This window comes from Ctenopharyngodon idella, chromosome 24 (genome assembly GCF_019924925.1).
Source record: "Ctenopharyngodon idella isolate HZGC_01 chromosome 24, HZGC01, whole genome shotgun sequence".
NCBI classification, from domain to species: domain Eukaryota; kingdom Metazoa; phylum Chordata; class Actinopteri; order Cypriniformes; family Xenocyprididae; genus Ctenopharyngodon; species Ctenopharyngodon idella.
In genome coordinates this window covers 10,521,456-10,542,997 of record NC_067243.1, presented here as the reverse complement: position 1 = coordinate 10,542,997, position 21,542 = coordinate 10,521,456, and the positions used below count along the sequence as shown (strand labels likewise).

At 36.4% G+C, this 21,542-nt stretch overlaps 1 protein-coding gene across 5 annotated transcripts; it reads right to left on the bottom strand.

Moving 5' to 3' along the window:
• Positions 1 to 229: 229 nt before the first annotated feature.
• ehf (ets homologous factor) lies at positions 230 to 21,157 on the bottom strand. 5 transcript variants are annotated; one of them, XM_051884921.1, is made up of 11 exons: positions 21,058 to 21,157; positions 19,839 to 19,970; positions 9,684 to 9,767; positions 6,104 to 6,212; positions 4,583 to 4,840; positions 3,457 to 3,513; positions 3,217 to 3,276; positions 3,005 to 3,073; positions 1,371 to 1,400; positions 990 to 1,185; positions 230 to 887 (listed from the first exon to the last, which is right to left on the bottom strand). In XM_051884921.1, the coding sequence occupies exons 4-11, from the start codon at positions 6,201 to 6,203 to the stop codon at positions 788 to 790; spliced, it is 870 nt and encodes a 289-aa protein (XP_051740881.1). In that variant the 5' UTR covers positions 6,204 to 6,212; positions 9,684 to 9,767; positions 19,839 to 19,970; positions 21,058 to 21,157; the 3' UTR covers positions 230 to 787. The 5 variants fall into 5 exon arrangements, with proteins under 5 accessions (XP_051740881.1, XP_051740880.1, XP_051740879.1 ...); XM_051884920.1 differs by lacking the exon at positions 21,058 to 21,157 and adding an exon at positions 20,557 to 20,722; XM_051884919.1 differs by lacking the exon at positions 21,058 to 21,157 and adding an exon at positions 20,557 to 20,722 and having other exon boundaries at positions 19,915 to 19,970.
• Between the last annotated feature and the right edge of the window lie 385 nt (positions 21,158 to 21,542).

Genomic DNA, 21,542 nt, shown 5'->3' with positions numbered 1-21,542 from the left:
GTCATTTTTAATCAATAGTTGAGTTAAATAAAACTACCCAGCAGGTTGGTCAAACATTTAACCCAACTGCTGGGTTAAAACAACCCAATCGCTGGGTTTGTCCATATATTGTGATGTTAATTAATGTTTCCCTCACAAATAAATAAAATAAATACAAAATTACTCAATTAAAGGTCCTGTGTTCACCCTGAGAGAGAGAGAGAGAGAGAGAGAGAGAAAAGAAGCTTCATTCAGTGTTTAAAAAATATTTTTATTAGCATTTTTATAACTTTAATTGTAAAATACACAGTCTATATACAAGCATTAATAAAACTTGACATTGTCTTTTTGTGGTTCATGATGTATATTGACAGCCATATCAATAAAGACCACAAACTGCGATTGCTAGTGCTTTTTTACATTTTAGTCCTTCATTTCAACTCCTTTGCTGTTTTACTAGGGTAAAAGTCTACTCTTAAGAGTTCATTCTACTTGCATCAAGACAAATGAAGCCATTTAAAAGCCAAACTGCAGTCGTCTTTGGGAGATTTCTCATTTTCAAAAGCCAGTTAAATAACTTTTCACAGTATATATATATATATACAAAAATGTTATGCTTTAAATTCAAATTCATACAAAACATTGGTACATTTTTAATGTAAACAAAGTGTTTAAGAGCATCTAAAAATAAAACAACAAAGTGACAGACGAGTACACAACTATTGTAAAACACAACAGCAAAGTCCCATCACTTATAATGTCATAAATAAAAGTTTCACTTGGAAGCTACACGTGAAGACAAAGTCCTTCACTTCTCAGACTCTCTCCAGCCTCGAGCGTTTCGGCCAAACTTATAGACAAGTCTACGCCCATCCACCCGCTCCAGGATCTCTCGTTTATAATAATATCTTTGGAGGTGAAAACAGAGAGAGAAAGAAACATGTGAGAAGAAGCTTAGAATACTGATCAGAATCCTTTAAAAAGTTGCAAAACTCCAGGGAAGATGTTACCTCATTGCTCGACTGAGTTTCTCGTAGGTCATACTGCTGTTATTTTTCTTCTTGCCCCAAAGCTGAGCCACAGCTTCCGACTTAAGGAAGCGGAAAACCCCCTCGGAGCGATCCTCCCATTTGATTAGGCCAGGGTTACGCTCGGGGTTCAGGAGAATGTCTCGGATGAACTCCCACAGGTGTGTCCCACGAGGGTCTGTTGAAATATGAGATTGTGTGAACGTAGTGAGATGAGAAACCAAAGGAATCTAAAGCAGTTTCAAGACTTTGAGTATGTGAGTATGTGCTGCTGTCAGGTTCTTCAAAGACAAATGCCGGGTGAAGCTCAGGACAAATTAACAGAAAAAAAAAAAAAAAGATATTGAAAACCTGTCAACTTACTGTGTCTTTTGACTTGTGACCGTTTGGGATCTGAAATTAGAAAATTGACATGAAACCATATTTATTAAAGGGACAGCTCACATTTATTTTTGGATCATGGAACATTTAGTGAATAATAACTGCAGTTTTGGCTTTAAAACATTTTATGGCTTCGAAGACTATATATCATACATGATCTGTGTCTGAAAATGTGATTACAAGGTAGGAGGCATCAAGGCATGTAGCTTCACTTCCTGTCAACTGATATACCTTTATTTGATCGATTTTTGAAAGCAGCATAGATGTATCCTTTGCTACCTTTGATATCCCACAATTATGTGCTTTCCATTCGGTTGCAGTTGGTGGTTAGTTTGTGTGTAAATGTACATATTTGACCAAATTTTTCCACTTATGTTATCATTTCTAGTGAGAAATTAGTACTGTAGTACTTAAATATTTGCTTAGTTATCACTAAAAGTCTCTCTATTTTGTTGTAGATCATTAAACCGTTACGGTGTCTTAGAAGTCTGTCCGAAATTAGTTTTGTGAGGTACCGTCATGGGCAAATGCTGCCTGCAAAGTTGCAAAGCGAGGCAACAAGTCAGCTGCCTAAGCTTTCAGACGAAGCCATGTGTCTTCCGTGACTACTTTAACTCTTTTCCTGCCATTGACGGAATTTTCCGGCTTTCCTTGTTTTCAATGTTACATGGTAGAGGGCGCTATTAAGCATGTTATCAAAGAGTACAGAATCTCCAGATCAAAACACATGCAAAGAAGCTTCATGAAGCCCCAAAGCTTTACGAATCTTTTGTTTCGAATCAGTGGTTCGAAGCGCGTATCAAACTGCCAAAGTCATGTGAACTATTGAAATTTCGAAACACTTATGACGTAACGAAGCCTTGCTTGCTAAAATCATGTGACTTTGGCGCTCCGAACCACTGATTCGAAACAAAAGATTCGTAAAGCTTCATGAAACAGTGTTTTGAAATCGGCCATCACTAGATATTGTTGAATAAAGTCGTTATTTAGTTTTTTTAACGCACAAAAAGTATTCTCGTTGCTTTATAATATTCAGGCTAAACCACTGTACTCACATGAACTGTTTTAAATATGTTTTTAGTATTTTTCTGGGCATCTGAAAGTGTTCATTATCTTGCTGTCAATGCAGGCCTCACTGATCCATCAGATTTTATCAAAAATATCTTAATTTGTGTTTCGAAGATTAATGAAGGTCTTACAGGTGTGGAACGACATGACGGTGAGTAATTAATGACAGAATTTTTATTTTGGGGTGAACTAACCCTTTAAGGGTACTTTTATGACCTGTCCAGTTAGTATTCATTCCAGTGTCACTGTATTATAACTGAATATTTGTCAATAAAAATATTTATTTGTAAGCGAGTTAAAACAGATCTATTTATGCATTTGGCAGATGCTTCTATAAAAAGCAACTTCTAAAAATAAAAAATTATCTGATAATGCATTCACTGGGAATTGAACCCATAACCTTGTTGATACACTAAATAGATTTTATTGCAGCAGGATTATTTAACAACAAATATAAGCATTAACATTATATCATGATACCGGCATAGAGAGGAAGCAATACTGTTTTTAGGATTAGCTTTAGAACAGTTCAAATTAAGATCATTCACCTGGACTTGAGGGAGCCGGTGAGGCCAATATGGTGTTGGGCTGGAATGAGCTTTTGATATCAAACAGTTCTGAGGAAAGAGGAAATATGACACAATAATGCAAACCATCAGGTATGTGCATAGACAAATAAATAAAAGCACACGCGTAATCGTGTTTTCATAGGAAAAACGTAAATCACAAAAAAAATATGTTAAATCGATTTCACATGTACCTGAAGTGCTGTAAAAGCTTGGTTCCTCCTTGAAGGCGAGGCCTGAACATGGGAAATCTGCTGAGGAAATGAATGTACATGGTTACAAAATGGTGACATACGAAAAGTCTATAAATCTTTGAAGAGAATCTGTAAACTTCTCTGTTTTCAGCAAAAGATATGGCTCAATGTTAAAAGTCACTGGAATTATATGAACTTTATGCTAAAAGGATTAAAAAAGCTTTGTGTTTGGTTACTCACCATCTATTTCTGTTTTAATGTCTGCTGGGATAAACATATCTGTTTGACCATACTGACCTGTGAGACATTAAGAAAAAAGAAAAAGAAAATGAGTGTCTAAAAATGTCTCAAAACAGACTGCATGTTTTGAAACGACTATCATCAAATTTCCAAGTCAGTCCCGCATCATGTTGTCTTAAACCAGTTTAACTTGCTGGTATTGTTCTCACATGTCACCTCTGCACGTTTTTCTGGATTTTATTAGGTTTAGTAATACACTGTTATGGAAACTGTATAAATTTATAGCACTGACTGTTTATGAACCTCTGGGTCTTGTTAGCAGCACCCCTCTAGATTCATTATAGCATAGTACATAGAAATGTACAATCCATTTCACATATTTGTTTCTCTAAAAACATGGGAATATCTAAGTGTGAATTTTCCCATGAAAATGACTTTTTAGAAAGAAAAGTGTAAGAAATGGATTGCACAATTCCCATATATTATACCATAATGAATCCAAGAGGGACAAATGCTCAATGGCTGGACTTTCCAAGCTCATGCTTGTGAGTTCACTATAACAAACAATAATTTTTCCACAAAAGAATGCTTCTAGAGATTAAAACTGGGATCCCCAAATGGCAAGTTCTGACAAGGATACTTGCTACCAATTGTATCACTTCATGTGAAAAGTATAAAACACACCATCATACTACTTTTGTAGAAGCAACTCGATGGACATGTTCCTGCACTACCATTCTTTTAAAATTACTTTTCTGCCTTTATTTAATAGGGAAACGACTGGATAGGAGAGAGGAGAATGGGATCAGAAATGGTCCACGAGTTGGGACTCGTGGCGCCCACAAGGCTATGGATCAGACCTGGATTATCAAACTTTATCTATCTTGAAACAACATTCCTATAGCAAACAATCGGAAGCTAAACCCTATCCCTAACCCAAAACCCCTAACCATAACATACTCTCGTGTCAGAGGAAATCAAAGGGAAACTACTGACTGACAAGAAGTCCTAACCCAAAGTCAACCCTTAAACCCAACCGTAACAATCTGATATCTGTTTGATAACACTGTTGGTCCAGGACCAACAACATTGTTGATCCAGGAACATGTTCTACATGACATCTTACCGTTCCACTTGAGGTCAGTCAGGCTCTGGAAAAGTATAGAACCTACAGATCCGGCTGCCCGGGTGAAGTCTTGGAAGCTCATGTTGCACAGTTGCCTCCCGTCAAGGTCAAAGTTCTGGAAGGGAATGCTGGTGGCATCAATTTGGTGCATGTCCAGTGTCTGTTGGAGCCATTCCCACACCTGGTACTTGGTCCAGTTCTGTGGGTGAAGATCCTGAGACCAGAGCCGGCTTGTATAACTGGATGTTACCATTGAAACTGGGAATGCAAGTTGAAGTAAAAGAGTTTCAATAGGGTTTAGCAAATGTCTCTAATGAAAAATGGTTTATGCTGGTTGGTGTTGATTTCTGGCTGGTCAAGTGGATCAATACAGCCACATTTGACCATTTTAGTGAAGTTGGTTGACCAAAAGAAAGACATTTTTCAGACATCCCACCCTGCAAAAACTCATTTCCGGGAGATGTCGGGGAGAGGAGATGGTCTCCAACAAAATCCAAACTCAAGTGGTTATAGAAGATGCATTTGAAATGCGTGAAAATACCAGGTGTAATGGTAATGCTTCATGGTTAACCACTTGTGATGCGTTCACCAAAAACACATCTTAATACCAGGTGGAAACAAGCTTTCTTTTTCTCTCGCTTGCTCAATTTCTGGGATATTGTACAATTTGCAGGCATCAGGGAGCCGCTATCAACATGCGGGAGACTTCTCAGAGAGGTGGGATGTCTGCTTTCTGGTTTATCTAGAGGGCACCAGATAAGACTAATAACTGGACCAGAATGAAGTGAAACGGTTCTATGCTGGTTAGGACCTATTCAAGCTGGAAGACCAGCACAAACATAGTGTTTCCAGCTGAGTTTGATGATGAAGCTGGTGGACCAGCATGGTCTTTGCTGAAGAAGGTTGACAAAGGAAGTCTTGCTGGTTTAGCTAGAGCAAAGGTCTTCAACACTGCTCCTGGAGACCCACTGTCCTTCAATGTTTATTTCCAACCTGCTTCCACACACCTACCTATTATTTTCAAGCAATCCTGAAGACATTGATTAACTGGTTCAGGTCTGTTTGATTAGGGTTGGAGCCAAACTCTGCAGGATAGTAGGTCTTCGGGAGTTGGGTTGAAGACTTCAGGACACTAGCATCACATGTAAGGGCACCAGATCCAAAACACAATATGCTATTGAACAGCTAAACTAGTCTTTTCAGCAGTGGTGAAAAACTACTATGTATTGTAGAAGATTCAGTTCCACATTGTAAAATGCGTAAATAAAAGTACTGCACATGGTTTCTAGATAAGTATGAATCACTTTCACTATCTGTATCATGGTCCCCTGTGCATGCAACTGATAACCTAGTAACTCCAGCAGTGACTGCTAGAGTAAATGATTAACCTGCCAGAAAGATTAGCGATAAACAAAACCAACAACCTAAGATCTCAACTGGAATTACACTGGATGGCAGAATAATCAAAAGTGCACCTTCGTAGACTCCTTAGTTAATGTTTCAGATGAGAAGGAAATTTACCTTCAGCACAGTTGTAGTGGGCCGTCCAGGAAGCAGGTAGCTGGTTGTCGACACTCACAGTAGCTGGGATACTCATTACACCGCTGGCCTGAAGGACCATGATCCAGTGCTGTTGAATACAGGATATGGAAAAGAAACATTATTTGTTGCCACACAACCAGAGATGTTCTGCAGCTTTCATCCAATGTAGCTTTGGAAGACCAACATGGACTAGAAGAGTCTATCTTAGCATCAGACATAAAGTTGATGCCTTATAGCTTGTTCCTCATGGGAGTCAACCCAACAACTGATTGTAGCCCAAAGCCTTAAAACTGCCACCATTAAAACTCCCTACAGCACATTCCATTCTTGTAATAGTAAACATACACACTGCATAAAAAATGGACATGCAATTGAAGTATAGACGTTATACCAGTTTCCAGGTATGATCAGTGAAGGAAAACAAAGGTCTTGTATGTTCAGAGGGGTAAAGGGAGGGGGAGAAAGTTGCGTGGGTGTCCTTCGTGCCACATTCAACCACACATGCAGAAACATTTGCACAGGAATGTGTTAGTGTGTCTAACTGCTTTGCATACATAAAGGTCCACCTGTCCTTCAGTTAAACAGTTAGATCAATAGCCCAGTCATACCTTGTATAATACGAACTTGTATCAGCGTTACACAAAACACTTTTTAAAATCATTTCGACGTAAATGTATTTGTGTAAGTTACAGGTCAGCTGAAAACTACTGCACAAGTATCATTTTGTTTGAAGTTTTTGTACATTGGGGCTCAATGAAAAACATGAGCATGATCTAATCCCGATCAAGTATCCTGAAATGTTGATTGTCTTTTGAGCTTTATAAAATACTATTCTGATATGATCTTTCAAAACCCAGTTTTAAGGCATTATGGTGATGATACATGGAAACTTTTTGAGCAATTTTGCTGAGCGATATTGCTTGAGCACTTTCCCAATGAGAATGGGCAACAAATTTCGATCTAAAGCATCCAGATAGAAATTTGTGGGAAAGTGCCCAAGCAATATGGCTCAGCAGTTGCCCTGTGGCAACTTAATTATGCAGCCTCCTATAATACCTCATAAGTTCAGTGAAAAATCCAGGATGGTTGATGGCACAAGAGAAATGTTGATTATAAATACACTTTTAAAATACAAATACAAAAGTATTTTATGCGATATTTGTATATGTTATGTTTTTTATGCTTTTATAGTTTATTGCACTGTTAGCTTAGCAATATGCTAATCAAAAACTCAAAAGAAAACAACTTTAAGTCCCATAAGAAGTGCTATTTTTGTAGTGCACGGACTTTCTATTTATGTAGCTACTACAAATTGTTCCTTATGAGGTTTCATGGTGTTGCTTTGACCCGTTGGATTTTATTTGTGGCCTCAAATAAGAAAAATAAGATATCATTTTGCAGTGTTCTTCCTGCAAAAAATTACATTTAATGAATTAATATAATAACTTACACTTAACTATAGTATCTCACATGACATGGATCACGTGAGCTCCACTGATTGTAAACCCATTAGTAGACGAATCAGGATGCTACTCATTTGCATAAAGAGAAACCTTTCTCAGCTTTGTTGCATTGCTTGGCATGCCTGAATCATATCATTTAAGACAACTTCCGCTCAAGTTGTTACATCCAGTCGTTTTGACGCTTTGAGTCGCTTTTAGTGTGAACGTCCCCTTAGAAAGCCACCTATAGGTTTTTAGAACAGATAATGGTCATATCATACAGATGCACATGTTAAAAAAACTTTTTTTTGTGACTGTCAAGATATAAAAAATGTGATTCAGCAGGGCAACAGTAGCAATAACCGTAACCGAGACAACATTATTTACATGGAGATTATTGACATTCCTGGTAAGGCTTGTAAACCAGTTTAGTTTGATATCTTAGTCAACTGTGGAAAAGTCTCGTATACATTAGTGTATGATTATGTACGTGAACATCCTTACCCGTGTTACTTCCTTACTTCCTTCTTGAAATCTGACCTATATTTGTCTTTTTATAGATCCTGGATCATCATTTTATGGAATGTTTATAAAAGTGGGGGAAGCTATGCTAACAATAGATAATGTTCACACCTAGAGCAAATAAAGGATATTAGAAACTTGGCATTTGTATTGTCCTAAAAATGTTCCTCCCAGATTAAATTTAAATTAAATGATTGCATTTTTACAGTAAGTTGTTTATACTTCATTTAAAAAGTAATTACTAATATGTATGAATTAATTTGTGACACACAGAACTTTAACAGATCATAGTTTCCAAATATAAATAGACATTCTGCATAATTGCAATTGTCATTAGTCTAACATAACGATATGAATCTACTTTTTTTTTTTCAAAACAAAGGATCATTCATAAATCAAATTACTAATGAATTGCTCTTTGTCTCTTTTAACTGGAAAATCAGGTTGCCAGATTCTTTCCACTATTATGAAACCCATCTGATGTATTCCATCCTAAACTGGTGTGCTGCTATGGTGATGTCTACTGTAATGTATGAGGAAAAGAAATCTATAAACGCATCTTTTAGTGTTTATGACATTCCATACAGTAACTGACCCAACGAGCTGGGCTACAGCCAGTAAATATTTCCCTCATCTATCATTCATAGAGCAATAGGGGCCATTTACACTCAATTTGGATGTTTTTTAAACAGCATGCAAAGGGTTTCCCAGTTAGTTTGGACACTTTCACACTTAAAAATGTATGAATGTCAATGCATTACATAAAAACAATCAAACCGAATGGCATCTTCAACAAATTATGATTTTCATAAAAGTTATTTTCACCTTTTAAGCAATTTCAGCTAACTTTTCTTCAACTGTTCCCAATTTAGTGGATGCATAAAGTCAGTTCCACTACATTAGTTTTGACCGCAAAATGTCAACAGTATATCATTATATTTTTGTTAACCTAAATAAAACGTTTCATTAAAAAGATAGTTTACCAAAAAATAGATAGATAGTTTGAAGAATGTGGGTAAACAAACAGTTTCTGGTCCCCATTGACTTCCATAGTATTTTTTATATACTATGGAAGTCAGTGGGGTCCATCAACTGTTTGGTTACCAATATTCTTCAAAATATTTTTCTTTTGTGTTCAGCAGAAGAGAGAAATTCATACAGGTTTGGAACAACTTGAGGGTGAGTAAATGATGACAATTTTCATTTTCATTTTCATGGATGAACTATCTCTTTAAATGTTTGACTTGAGAAGGTCACTTTTGCTTCCTTTTTTAAAAACAATTACTTGACTTCTAATCATTTGGGTTAATCCCCTTATTCCTATCAAATAGTTCTTGATTTGAACCTGTTTAATGTGCATTTTGAGATTTGAGAATGCTGCATGTATGCAAGTTAATGTATAACATGTTTAAGCAAATGCTGCTTTATTGCTGCTCAGAGTAAAAGCAAGACAAAAGGGCACAAAATTATTTTTATACAACTATTGAATGTCACTTGTCAAACTGAACTGTTTTGCATCATCACTGAAGTGCATCAGTAAATGAAACCTGTCCTACAGAGAATCAAAGAGAATTAAAGTGTGTAATATTGCTCACCAGAGATGTTGAATGTGATCCAGATGGACTGCTACTGGTTGAAAGTTAAATATTTCTTTCTTCTCTCTCTAAAGTTTTCAGCGTCTGTATGGGAGAGAAGATTTCAGTTTAATGGAGCGACTGCGTTGTGTACCTGTGACACGGTTTAGGCCTGCCAAACTTCTGTGACAGAGTGTGACCTCGTTCACCAATGAGGATTTTTATTCCGTCTGCTTCCTGCTGCTTTGATTGGCTTTCATGGCAGGTATTACTGGGTATTTGCATACTGTAAAAAGGTACTGTTGTAGCAAGTCACTTTCACTATGAACACACTATCAGTCTCTCTCGCCCACACACTCACCCACATGCTTCAGCAATCCTGCCAGTAATTAATCTATTGATGTTTAACAAGAACTGAACTATCCAGTTGTAGTTTTTGTTTTTACATTATTTTCTTGTTTTGGGTCATAGGCTATAAGACTAAAATTATTCTTTGTTATGAAATAGGATCCACATATAGCTACAGACAGCTTTAATCATATATATAAATATATATGTATATGTATATGTGTGTGTGTATATATATATATATATATATATATATATATATATATATATATATATATATATATACACACACACACACACTTGCCACTTTATTAGGTTCACCTGTTCAACTGCTCATTAACATAAATATCTAATCAGCCAATCACATGGCAGCAAATCAATGCATTTAAGTCTTGTTCAGATCGTCAGTCCAAATCCGATTTTTGTGCATATTTAGCAAGTGTGAACTGCCAAAAAAACAAAAAACAATCTTACAAACAACAATTTTACAAATATCCTGGAAATCAAAAGAGAGCCATGGGACACACAAATCTGATCTGAACAGGTGCTAGCAATGTGTACCTAATAAATTGGCTGGTGATTTTATAATATATTAGTGCTATCAAATCGATTAATTGCAATTAATCGCATCTAACATAAAAGTTTGTGTGTGTGTGTGTGTATATATATATATATAATATTATATTTAGATGTGATTAATCGATTTGACATCACTATAATATGTATATATATATATATATAAAACTTTTATTTCTAATAAAAACATTTAAAAAAAACTAGCAACTATTTAGTCAAATACATAAATTACAATTAATTTTAAAGTTAAACACAGGGGAAAGAAGGACAACATCAATGTAGTAATAATTAATCTCAAAATAGTAAATCTAAATACTATTGAGAATCTTCTATCAGACCCATCATTAACTTCTTACACCTAGACAACCTGTTAGCATAAGACAAAACAACCTCCTCACATTTCAAACACCATTGTCTAACAAAACATGATCAAAAACAAGCCGCATGCCTCCTGATCTCAGTTCCATATGATCGAGTTGAACATGCTGAGTCCTTGATCTGAGGTCTGAACGTTCACTGACATACACAGAAACAGCAGGCCGTGAGCGCTCAGGTTAGCGGGTAGCTTTATGCCTTTGATTAAAGAGACTCTGAAGCTTTAAGACATATAATGGGTAAATCACAGAGGAACTCTGCTTCACTCTGACTCAACCATATGTGCTGGATATTATGCACATCTGTGGCCTCACACACTTCGGCCAATGCAACATCTGCACACTAGCTCTGCCAAAGCAAAGCACGAGAAGATTTGCGGTCACAGTTTGAGACATATAGCTAACAAACATGTTTGCATTGTGTGGAGTCTGTTGAGATGCTTTTATGAATGGAAAAGCTTTGAATAAAATAAAATAAAATAAATATAAATTTAATAGGATATGAACAGTATTATTTATTTTAATATTATTTATATTCTATTTTTGTCTTTATTAGCTTTTATTTTAATATTTTTAGTTTTGATTTTAATTTAGTTTTTAGTAATTTTGTCATGTGCTTTTGTCAGTTTTAATAGTTTTAGTAGGCTATAAATAGCTTTTTTACGGAAGCCCTGAAAAAAAAGAAAACGTATCTTTTGTCTTATCTATGTTATTTTAACATAAGTCGTTATTTCAACATAAGTCGTTATTTCGACATAAGTCGTTATTTCGACATAATAAGTCGTTATTTCGACATAATAAGCCGTTATTTCAACATATCTCGTTATTTCAACATAATATCTCGTTATTTCGACATAATATCTCGTTACTTCAACATAAGTCGATATTTTAAATAGAGAAGAGCGAGCTTGACAAAAGGCGGATTCGAACCCACGGCGATCGCGGTAAAAACTAGGACTGCAAGCCTTACTCACTACTGTTGCGCCACTGAAGACGTTGAAATCCATGTGTCATTTATTAAACTTGATATATAATAACGAGTTATATTGAAATAATGACTTAATATCTCGAAATAACGACTTATGTCGAAATAACGAGATACGTTGAAATAAATTATTTTGTTGAATTTCACGCGTCATTTATTAAACTTGATATATAATAACGAGTCAGTTTTTGTTGAAATAATTTAATATCTCGAAATAATGACTTATGTCGAAATAACGAGATATGTTGAAATAAATTATTTTGTTGAAATAATGAGATATGTCGAAATAACGACTTAATATCTCGAAATAATGACTTGTGTCAAAATAACGACTTATTATGTTGAAATAACGAGATAAGTTTTCCTTTTTTTCCCTTCCCACCATAAGTTTTCTTTCTTCCCCCCCACCATGCGGTTCAGGGCTTCAGTACGTTTAAAACTTTGTTTAATTTATAATTTTTTATTTATTTTTTACATTTTATTTCAGTTAGTTGCCAAACAAAGCGACAAGTTTCTTCGTCTAATATTTATATTTCATTTTATTTCAGCTTTACTTTAAATAAAGATTTTTTGTAAACAGATTTTGGTTTGGTTAATGATAACACCACTGGATATGAAATATGAAATATGTCTTTTTTATTGTACTTTATTTCTGTAAGATATGAATAAAGTAAAAGCAAGTGAAAAGGAAAATTCATCTCAAAATAGTAAAAACAAATCGTATCTCTGAATACGTTGTGCCATCTTATTACCTTTAACTACCTATTTTGATTTACTGAATTGTCTACATTTCACTTGAACCATTTGAAAGACTCTGAGCTGAAAGTCTTCTCAAAGTGAATTGTTTTCGTTTTATTTCATTGTATTGTTTCAAACCCTGTCAAGATTAAATTAAGATCTAATCTAATGTAGCAAGGCTTAGATTTAAGATCAGTATTTAAGCTGAGTCATGAGGAGCCGTTGCCAGAAAACCCGTTTTGAAAGCAAAACGTCTGTGAAGAAGGGCTACAGCTCACGCACTCATTACAGACGAGAAATTCTTCTTTCCTTCCTTCCCTTCATTTTCCCCGATCCCTTCATTAGGCTCTCATCAGCACGTTCAAAGCTGTCATCTTTAATATTTCACACGAGGTGGAGAAAGAGACAGAGAAAAGAAAGAGAGTGGATGATTTTATTAGGGTCAATTACAGCTACAAATGACAATTTCTCGGGCTAAATTGCAATTTTACGTCCTTTTTGTGAGAGAACAATGACTATGTAATTAGAGTAATGAGCACCGCATCAGCCGAATGATTTGTGCTGAATGAAGGGATTCTTGTGTGTGTGTGTGTGTGTGTGTGTGTGTGTGTGAATAAGCACGTGTGTGTTCCACACTTGTCTATTTGTTGAACATTGCACGTGATGGGTCGAGTAATTACACATAATGTCTAATTACACCAGTTGAACTGGAGAGTCCTATGTTGCGGTGTGTTATGACCGTATGTATCTGAATTCCCTCCTCCTCCGCAACTGCAGTTTGGGAGGAGTGGGCCAATGAGCATGCAGTTCTTCTCCAGGCCACTTGATGGCACTGTGAGCTCACTAAAGTGACACCACATGGCTGGAACAGCACAAGTGCTTGTTTAAAATATGAAAGCTGTCTTTAAACCACTACTCGGCATGTAGTTTTTCATTTGAGATATATATTTTTAATTTCACTTGTTTTTACTTTGCAAGATTTACAATACAAAGACTTGCCATTCTGTGAACTGACCTGTGAGAATGGTAAATGGTAGAAAATGATTTTCTCATGTAAGTGAGATTGCACATATTTTAGAAACAAAACAGAGAATAACCCCCCCCAAAAAAGAAGAAGATTTGTTATGTGCAAAACTTAACCACAATGATTCAGTGGTGTGTGGGTGGTCTCCAGTGTGGTTTTGTGTGGTTGCTTATAGAGGCCCAAATCACAAAGAGCCCAATGCCAACTTTCTATACTATTGTTCCCTAGATATGAATCTATCTGGGTTTTTGCAGGGATGCATGATATATCAATACCATATCTGTCGAGTTAATAAATAATTGACAGTACATTAAATTGTATTAAACTTGTAAACAGTAGTACTAAATTATTTAAAAATAAAATATTAAATGAATATATTATTATTATTAATTCTCAAGAAATCTCAAATAAAATCATTTTTATTTAGACAATAGAATATACTTTTACTGTTCACCACAAATAATTATTGCTTTATTGGTGTCAGTAGACTTTTAATATGATCCATGCCACATGGTGCATCCCTAAATTTCTTTGCCCGTTTAATCATCCTCAAGGTCAAAATCGCAAGTCTAATCACTTAGAAACATAATAGCACATCATTTCTCAACAATCTGCATGATTTGAAGTTTGTAGTGTGCTAGTTATGTATTACATTTTTAAAACTTAAAGGGATAGTTTGCCCAAAAATGAAAAATCTGTTATGGTTTACTCACTCTCAAGTTGTTCCAAACCTGTATAAATTTCTTTGTTCGGTTGAATACAAAGGAAGACGTTTTGAAGAATGTGTGTAACCAAACAGTTGATGGACCCCATTGACTTCCATAGTATTTTTCTCTCTCCATATTATGGAAGTCAATGGTGCCCCACAACTGTTTGGTTACAAACATTCTTCAAAATATCTTCCTTTAAGTTCAAAAGAACAAAGAAATTTATACAGGTTTGGAACTACTTAAAGGATTAGTTCACTTCAGAATTCAAATTTCCTGATAATTTACTCACCCCCATCATGTCATCCAAGATGTTTATGTCTTTCTTTCTTCAGTCGAAAAGAAATTAAGGTTTTTGAGGAAAACATTCCAGGATTTTTCTCCATATAGTGGACTTCACTGGGGTACAATGGGTTGAAGGTCCAAATTGCAGTTTCAGTGCAGCTTCAAAGGGCTCTACATGATCCCAGACAAGGAATTAGAGTCTAGCAAAACGTATTTATATACTTTTTAATCACAAATGCTCGTTTTGCACTGCGCCACACCACGCATTACGTAATCATGTTGGAAAGGTCACGCGTGACATAGGCGGAAGTACCGATCCAGTGTCTACAAAGCAAACGTGCAAAGACTAAGTCAAACGGCCTTTACAAAAAAAAAGTAAAACAACAATGTAGGACGATTTTGAAGTTGGAGGAGAAAATGTGATGGAGTTTTTCGCCCTACCGTGGTACTTCTGCCGTGACCTTTCCAACATGATTACGTAATGCGTGGCGCATCGCAGAGCTAGTGCAAGATGAGCATTTGTGGTTAAAAAGGGACTACAGGGGCTGGTAGGGACTACAACGAGCTTCTTCCTGGATTAGTGACATTACTAACCCTAAAATTTACATAAACCCTGCCTCCGGGAACATGCAACAAAGGGGGCGAGGCCATGTTGGGCTGCTTTAGAGAAGAGGAAGAGTTGTTGTAGTAGTGTTGTTACCATGCCGTCATTTTACACCAGGCTGCTTCACAAACGAGGGTCAATTCAACGCTGGATTTGCACAAAATTAACATGACGGCACATGTTAGTCGATGAGTTGAATCAACTCCACAGCAACTACATAAATTTATCCACTAACCATTCAGAAATGTCCAGTTGAATTCTAAAAGTTGTAACTTCTTCCTGAGTCTCTCCATCAGTGTCCGACTCCGGTTTTAACAACGTAAGGCTGAACACTGTTACTGACAATCCTCATTTTGGCAGCGTGAGATTCTCCACCTTTGTTGTTGTTGTTGAGCAACCGAAGCGCGAGCTGTTTAAGCTCCGCCCTCTTTTGGAAAGCGGGCTTGAGCAGCAGCTCATTTGCACTTAAAGGGACACACACAAAAATGGTGTGTTTTTGCTCACACCCAAATAGGGGCAAATTTGACAAGCTATAATAAATGATCTGTGGGGTATTTTGAGCTGAAACTTCACAGGCACATTCTAGGGACACCAGAGACTTATATTACTCCTAGTAAAAGGGGCATTATAGGTCCCCTTTAAAGTTCCCAAATCACAAAAGTATAAGTGCTAAATATAGAAAAGCTTCGGTTTAAGTACCTCGTGATCTCTGTTCTGAACAAGCCTTTTTTGCAGCCCACCTGCAAGTGTGTGTTGTTGAATTAGCAATGCTCTCTATAGAACCATAAGCCCCTGTTATCTGTTACATGCCTGGCAGCCTGCAGGCTATGGCCCAAGCAAGTCTCCTGTGACCGGCATCTGCTGTCCAGCACTGCCCTCTAAAATCAGGACCGCCATGGATTTCTCTGGCTCTGCTTGGACAGAGGGGCTCGGGGAACCCAAGCTTCTGATTGGCTGGACATCGGTAGAGAGGCTTAAATTGGACAACAGAGGCCGAAGCTCTTCTGGAATGATAGCTGCACTAAAAGCCATAGGGTGTGCTAAGGTTGTAAATACACAGACAGAGTCACAGATGGGTAAATCACACAAACACACACACACACTCAACGTTTCAAGTCATTTTGGTGCGCTGCCCACATTCAGTTCGGGAAGTCACGAGTTTTTACGCAAGAACGTCGACAGGCTTTTGCAACAATTATAGCGCTCTTTTGTGTCTGTGGAGGGGTTTTGGGGAACAAATTAATTCTGAAAGACTCATTCAGACAGAACAGAACGCCGCTCCAGAGCTCAGCGGAGGGGAAGTGAGCTGTTGGCGCCGACATCCTCTGGCAAACCGAGGGAATAATGATAAAAAATACAAGCGCGCAAACAAACAAGCTAAATCGCGTGATTACACCAACAAAGCAGCGCTTTTAGGTCGAAGGTATCCTTATTGCAGAACATGACGGGGATTATGACTCACTAAAACGCATTCTTCTCACAGGTTCCTTTTTCCCAAAATAAGGTTTAGTCACAGCCAGGGTCACGATGTGCCTTTAATTTCAGTGCTTTACTATTTTAGCATTCGTATACAACACCAGTGACTCATCGCTTTGAGGTGACATGGTTAAATTGAGCAGTAAGTCTATTTCAGTGGCAGGTGTGGGAGCCAGATGCAGCCTTCTCCATATCCTTTGTAGTAGATCTGATTTGAAGTCTATTAGCATCCTTCAACTCTAATCTTAACGTGAGAGACCTTGTTGGGTGCTCAAGCAATATCTATGTTTGTATGCATTTTTGCATGAGTGCATGAGTTTACGGCCTTTGATGAGTAGTCAGCTGACGCTTTTATCTGAAGAGATTCACGACAAATTACAGCGACAAGCCGCCTGGAGCGACCTGAGGTTAAAGGAATAGTTCACACAAATATTTGTAGGCATTGTTTACTTGAAACTATATGTATTACTTTCTTCTGAGAAATGCAAAAATAGATATTTTGAAGAATGTTCAAACTGTTCTTTTACAGGATGAAAGAAAACAGCAAGGCTGTTAAGTGCCAATAAAGACAAAAACGCACTGTAAAAATTGTTATTATGGTAAATAATAATTTAAATTTTGGTCTGTTCCTTATATAAAGCTATCGTGTGTATTGAAAAAAAAATATTTTTTTTAAAAATAGAACAAAATTAAAATAACAACAAAAATAAAAAATAACAAAATAAAAATAAATAAGAATAAACTTTAAAATAAATGGAACTAAATAATTAATTTAACAAATTAAAAAGAATAATAACAAATAGAATAAAATTAAAAGTATAATAAATTAAAAGAATAGCATGACAAATAAAATACAAAAAAATAAAATAATTTAAAAAATGTGAGTTTTGGAGACGTCACTTTTTTTATCAGACATCACAGTGTGATTTCTAGGTTAGTGCACTTATAATAGAGGCTATAACATAAATAGAATAAAATAAAAACATGAATAAAATTAAAATGGAAAAAAAAAAATGTAAAAACAAAATAAAAAGAACAACAACAAAAATATAAAGAATTAAATAAAAAATAAAGAATAACAAAATAAAAAAAAAAAAATCAAAGAATAGCATAACAAATATAAGATAAAAAAAAATAAAATAAAATGAGTTTGAGGTTTGAAGGCGTCACTGTTTATATTAGACATCATAGTGTGATTTCTAGATTAGTGCACTTATGATCTTATGATGGTGTCTATAAAAAAAACTGCCAAGAAAGGATAGAGCAGAGAGGACAGAAAAGAGGACTAGAGTGACACTGACAAAAAGAGAGGGAGAGAGAACGGGTGGACAATTAGCATTCCTATGGTCGTTTGTTTGACTAATTACATGTGAGTGATGTGACATGTGGCTGCTGGGGTTATTAATGGGATTCCTGCTGTTTAATGAACATGTCACACTCCTTTTGTACAAGCAGGAGGAAAGAGACTCCGCTGATGACCAGCAGCTATCAGGCTAGCAGGGGTGTGTTTGTGATCACAGTCTACTGCATTAGACTGCATTGATATACAAAGAAACACTACCAAATGTTAGCTTTTAGGGTTTACATGTTTTCACTTGCCAGATTAAATGCTGCCTGTATATTGCAGAAGTAGTAAGAGCAGTGTGCTATTCTGAACATAGCTAGAGGATTAAGCGAATGAAATTAAATATTAAAAATATTAAAGGAGACATATAATTCCCCTTTCACAAAATGTAATATAAGTCTCTGGTGTCCCCAGAATGTGTCTGTGACGTTTCAGCTCACAGATCATTTATTATAGCTTGATAAATTTGCCCCTATTTGGGTGTGAGCAAAAACACAGCGTTTTTTTGTGTATGTCCCTTTAAATGAAAATGAGCTGCTGCTCCCAGACCCCTTTCCAGAAGAGGGTGGAGCTTTAACAGCTCACGCTTCGGTTGCTCAACAACAACAAAGCTGGAGAATCTCACGCAGCTAAAATGACGATTGTCAGTAACAGTGTTCAGCCTTACATTGTTCAAACCGGAGTCGGACACTGATGGAGAGACTCAGGAAGAATGTACAACTTTTAAAATGCAACTGGACGTTTCTGAATGGTTAGTGGATGAATTTATGTAGTTGCTGTGGATGTGCCGTCAAGTTAATCTTTTGTGCAAATCCCCTTTGCATCGAACTTTGAGCGTCGTAACTTTGCAGATGTTGTTCATGCTCAAACAGTAACATTACACACTAACTAAAGTTTAAAAAGTGAAATCATAATCAACCACCCCTTTAATAAAAAGTATAATAGTATCTCAGTGATACTAAATAACACTAAGTAGGCAGCACACTAGTTTTTGGAAGAGAGCTCTATTCAGCTACAGTCCCTCGTGCAGCTGAATAGATCATCCAGAATTGTGTCAAAATGGAAATAATAATGATCTGTGGGTGTTTTTATTTTGTTTTAGTAGTTAAAAGTCAAGCCTTTCACACACATTTGTTCTTTCCACACACACATGCACAACACAATGGATTTGCGGTCCTCTGTTGAACACAAATAAATTCTCCCCATTGGCTTTTATATGGCGTATAATTGAAACCACTAGAGTTTGATTTTGCCCTTTGAGAGTCATTGTATATTTTCAAGTGAGATGGTCCATATTTATGCGTTCATAAATCTAAACGGTCGCACATGCAGAAAACAAGATCATCACGATGCACAATGAGAGCTCCAATGGCTTTCCGTGAACGTGTCCCATCATGTGTCCTTGTAGATGATCTGCATCTGTAGGCTATTCTTATGGAATAATGATGCTGTCATACAGCACTACAATGATGATAATGCAGATCGCGATAACGATTATGACCAAAATTGCCACGAATGGTGGCTGTCTAAATAAAAAATTATACTGCAATCATGACATTTTGTTTGATGTTGTTTTTACTTTGAAGCCTGCAGTTATGGTGTTTTAAGTTGGATTTATCGATCTCAGCAGTATGCTGATTAGGTTTAGCTTCAGTTCATACATGTAAATCCCCCATGGATTGACTTTTATGAACCCTAACACACACACTCTTACCCAGAATCCCTTGCAACAGCAGGAGGCTTCTCCGGCAGTTATGGGGTGATGTACTTTTTTTGACAAGGGCACTCACAGTTTGCTACTTCTCTTTCAGGTTCAGGAACGCAGTAGAAGCCAGACTTCCAGGAGCTATGAGAGGTGTAGAAAAAAAAGAGATGTTATCACAAAATATAGACTTCAAGCTTCTTAGGTTTTAACATGAAAGATAAATATACCACTCGAGTACAAAAATACTTTTTTGGAGTGTTTCCAACTTAAAGGTGAAGCATGTAATTTTGTGCCACTACTATGGTAAACAATAAAACAGTTTTCACAAATATCCCACTATTTTTGTTATACTTTTAAAAGAAATTTATGATTAAAGGCCGTTCACACCAAGGGAGATAACTATAAAGTTCTAAAAATCGTTCTAAACATAAAAGAATATCAGAGTCTACACTACAAACAATACAGATAGAGGAATATGGTTGGGATCACTTTCAGAACGATTTTTTTTCCACTGACAGCCAATCAGAATCCATTAAAATTTAAAATGGCGGACGACATCGTCGAGGTCCAGAAAAATCCACCACTGTTTGACAAGTCAAACCCCCTTTTCAGGGATACTTTAAAATGTATTAGCAAAACAATCGGTCATACCTTCGGAATAAATGGTGAGAAGTATTAACGAAGATGAGATATTTATGCCAGGCTAGCAAACGTTACATTACGTTACCTCAGGTATCCAGCGCTAGTTTCGTTGTCCTGCTTCCTTTGAAGTTGCAGTAAAAAATTGTTTTTATTCCACTATATTGACAAGTCAGCTAAATTCCCCATTACACCGTGTCCTAACCAGACGCGATGCGATAAGATTAGATTAGAATGATTATGCTAGCTAGATTCACTCGAAACATAGCGTGCTGAGGACATCTGCTGGTCAAAACCGTGTAAATGCAACAAGAACAGCAAAAACATGTTCAATGACATGTACTTTGAAACCGCAGCGCGTGAGCTTAACAGACCTTTATCTTTCATTGGTGCGGACGCAAATATAGTTATCGTTATAGTTTTCTTTATAGTTATCGTTCTTGGTGTGAACGGGCCTTTTAATTCATTCAGTATTTCATTTATGATTAATCTGCTCAAAATGTATGGCGTCATGGTGAATTTGCATAGTGATCTGTGCATTAAAGGGTTAGTTCACCCAAAAATGAAAATAATGTCATTAATTACTCACCCGTAAGACCTTCGTTCATCTTCGGAACACAAATTAAGATATTTTTGATTAAATCCGATGGCTCGAGTCCTGCATAGACAGCAATGGTACTTCCTCTCTCAAGTTCCATAAAGGTATCTTAATATTATAAAGCGACGAGAATATTTTTTTGTGCGGCAAAAAAAAACAAAATAACGACTTTTTAACAATATCTAGTGATGGCCGATTTCATAACACTGCTTCATGAAGCTTCGGAGCTTTACGAATCGAATCAGTGAATCGGAGCGCCAAAGTCACGTGATTTCAGCAGTTTGGCGGTTTGATACGCGATCCGAATCAAAAGACTCATAAGATTCATAACGCTTTGAAGCAGTGTTTTGAAATCGGCCATCACTAGATATTGTTAAAAAGTCGTTTTTGTTTTTTTTGGCGGACAAAAAATATTCTCGTCGCTTTATAATATTAAGATAGAATCACTGAACTCACATGAACTGATTTAAATATGT

Bases quoted from the DNA above. Each gene is read 5' to 3' on its own strand.
- ehf (XM_051884921.1), bottom strand. From the start codon at position 6,203: ATGGTCCTTCAGGCCAGCGGTGTAATGAGTATCCCAGCTACTGTGAGT. The intron at 3,277-3,456 runs GTGAGTAACCAA...TCATTTCCTCAG, and splicing joins CATTAAAACAGAAATAGATG to CAGATTTCCCATGTTCAGGC. The intron at 888-989 runs GTAACATCTTCC...TCACCTCCAAAG, and splicing joins AAACTCAGTCGAGCAATGAG to ATATTATTATAAACGAGAGA.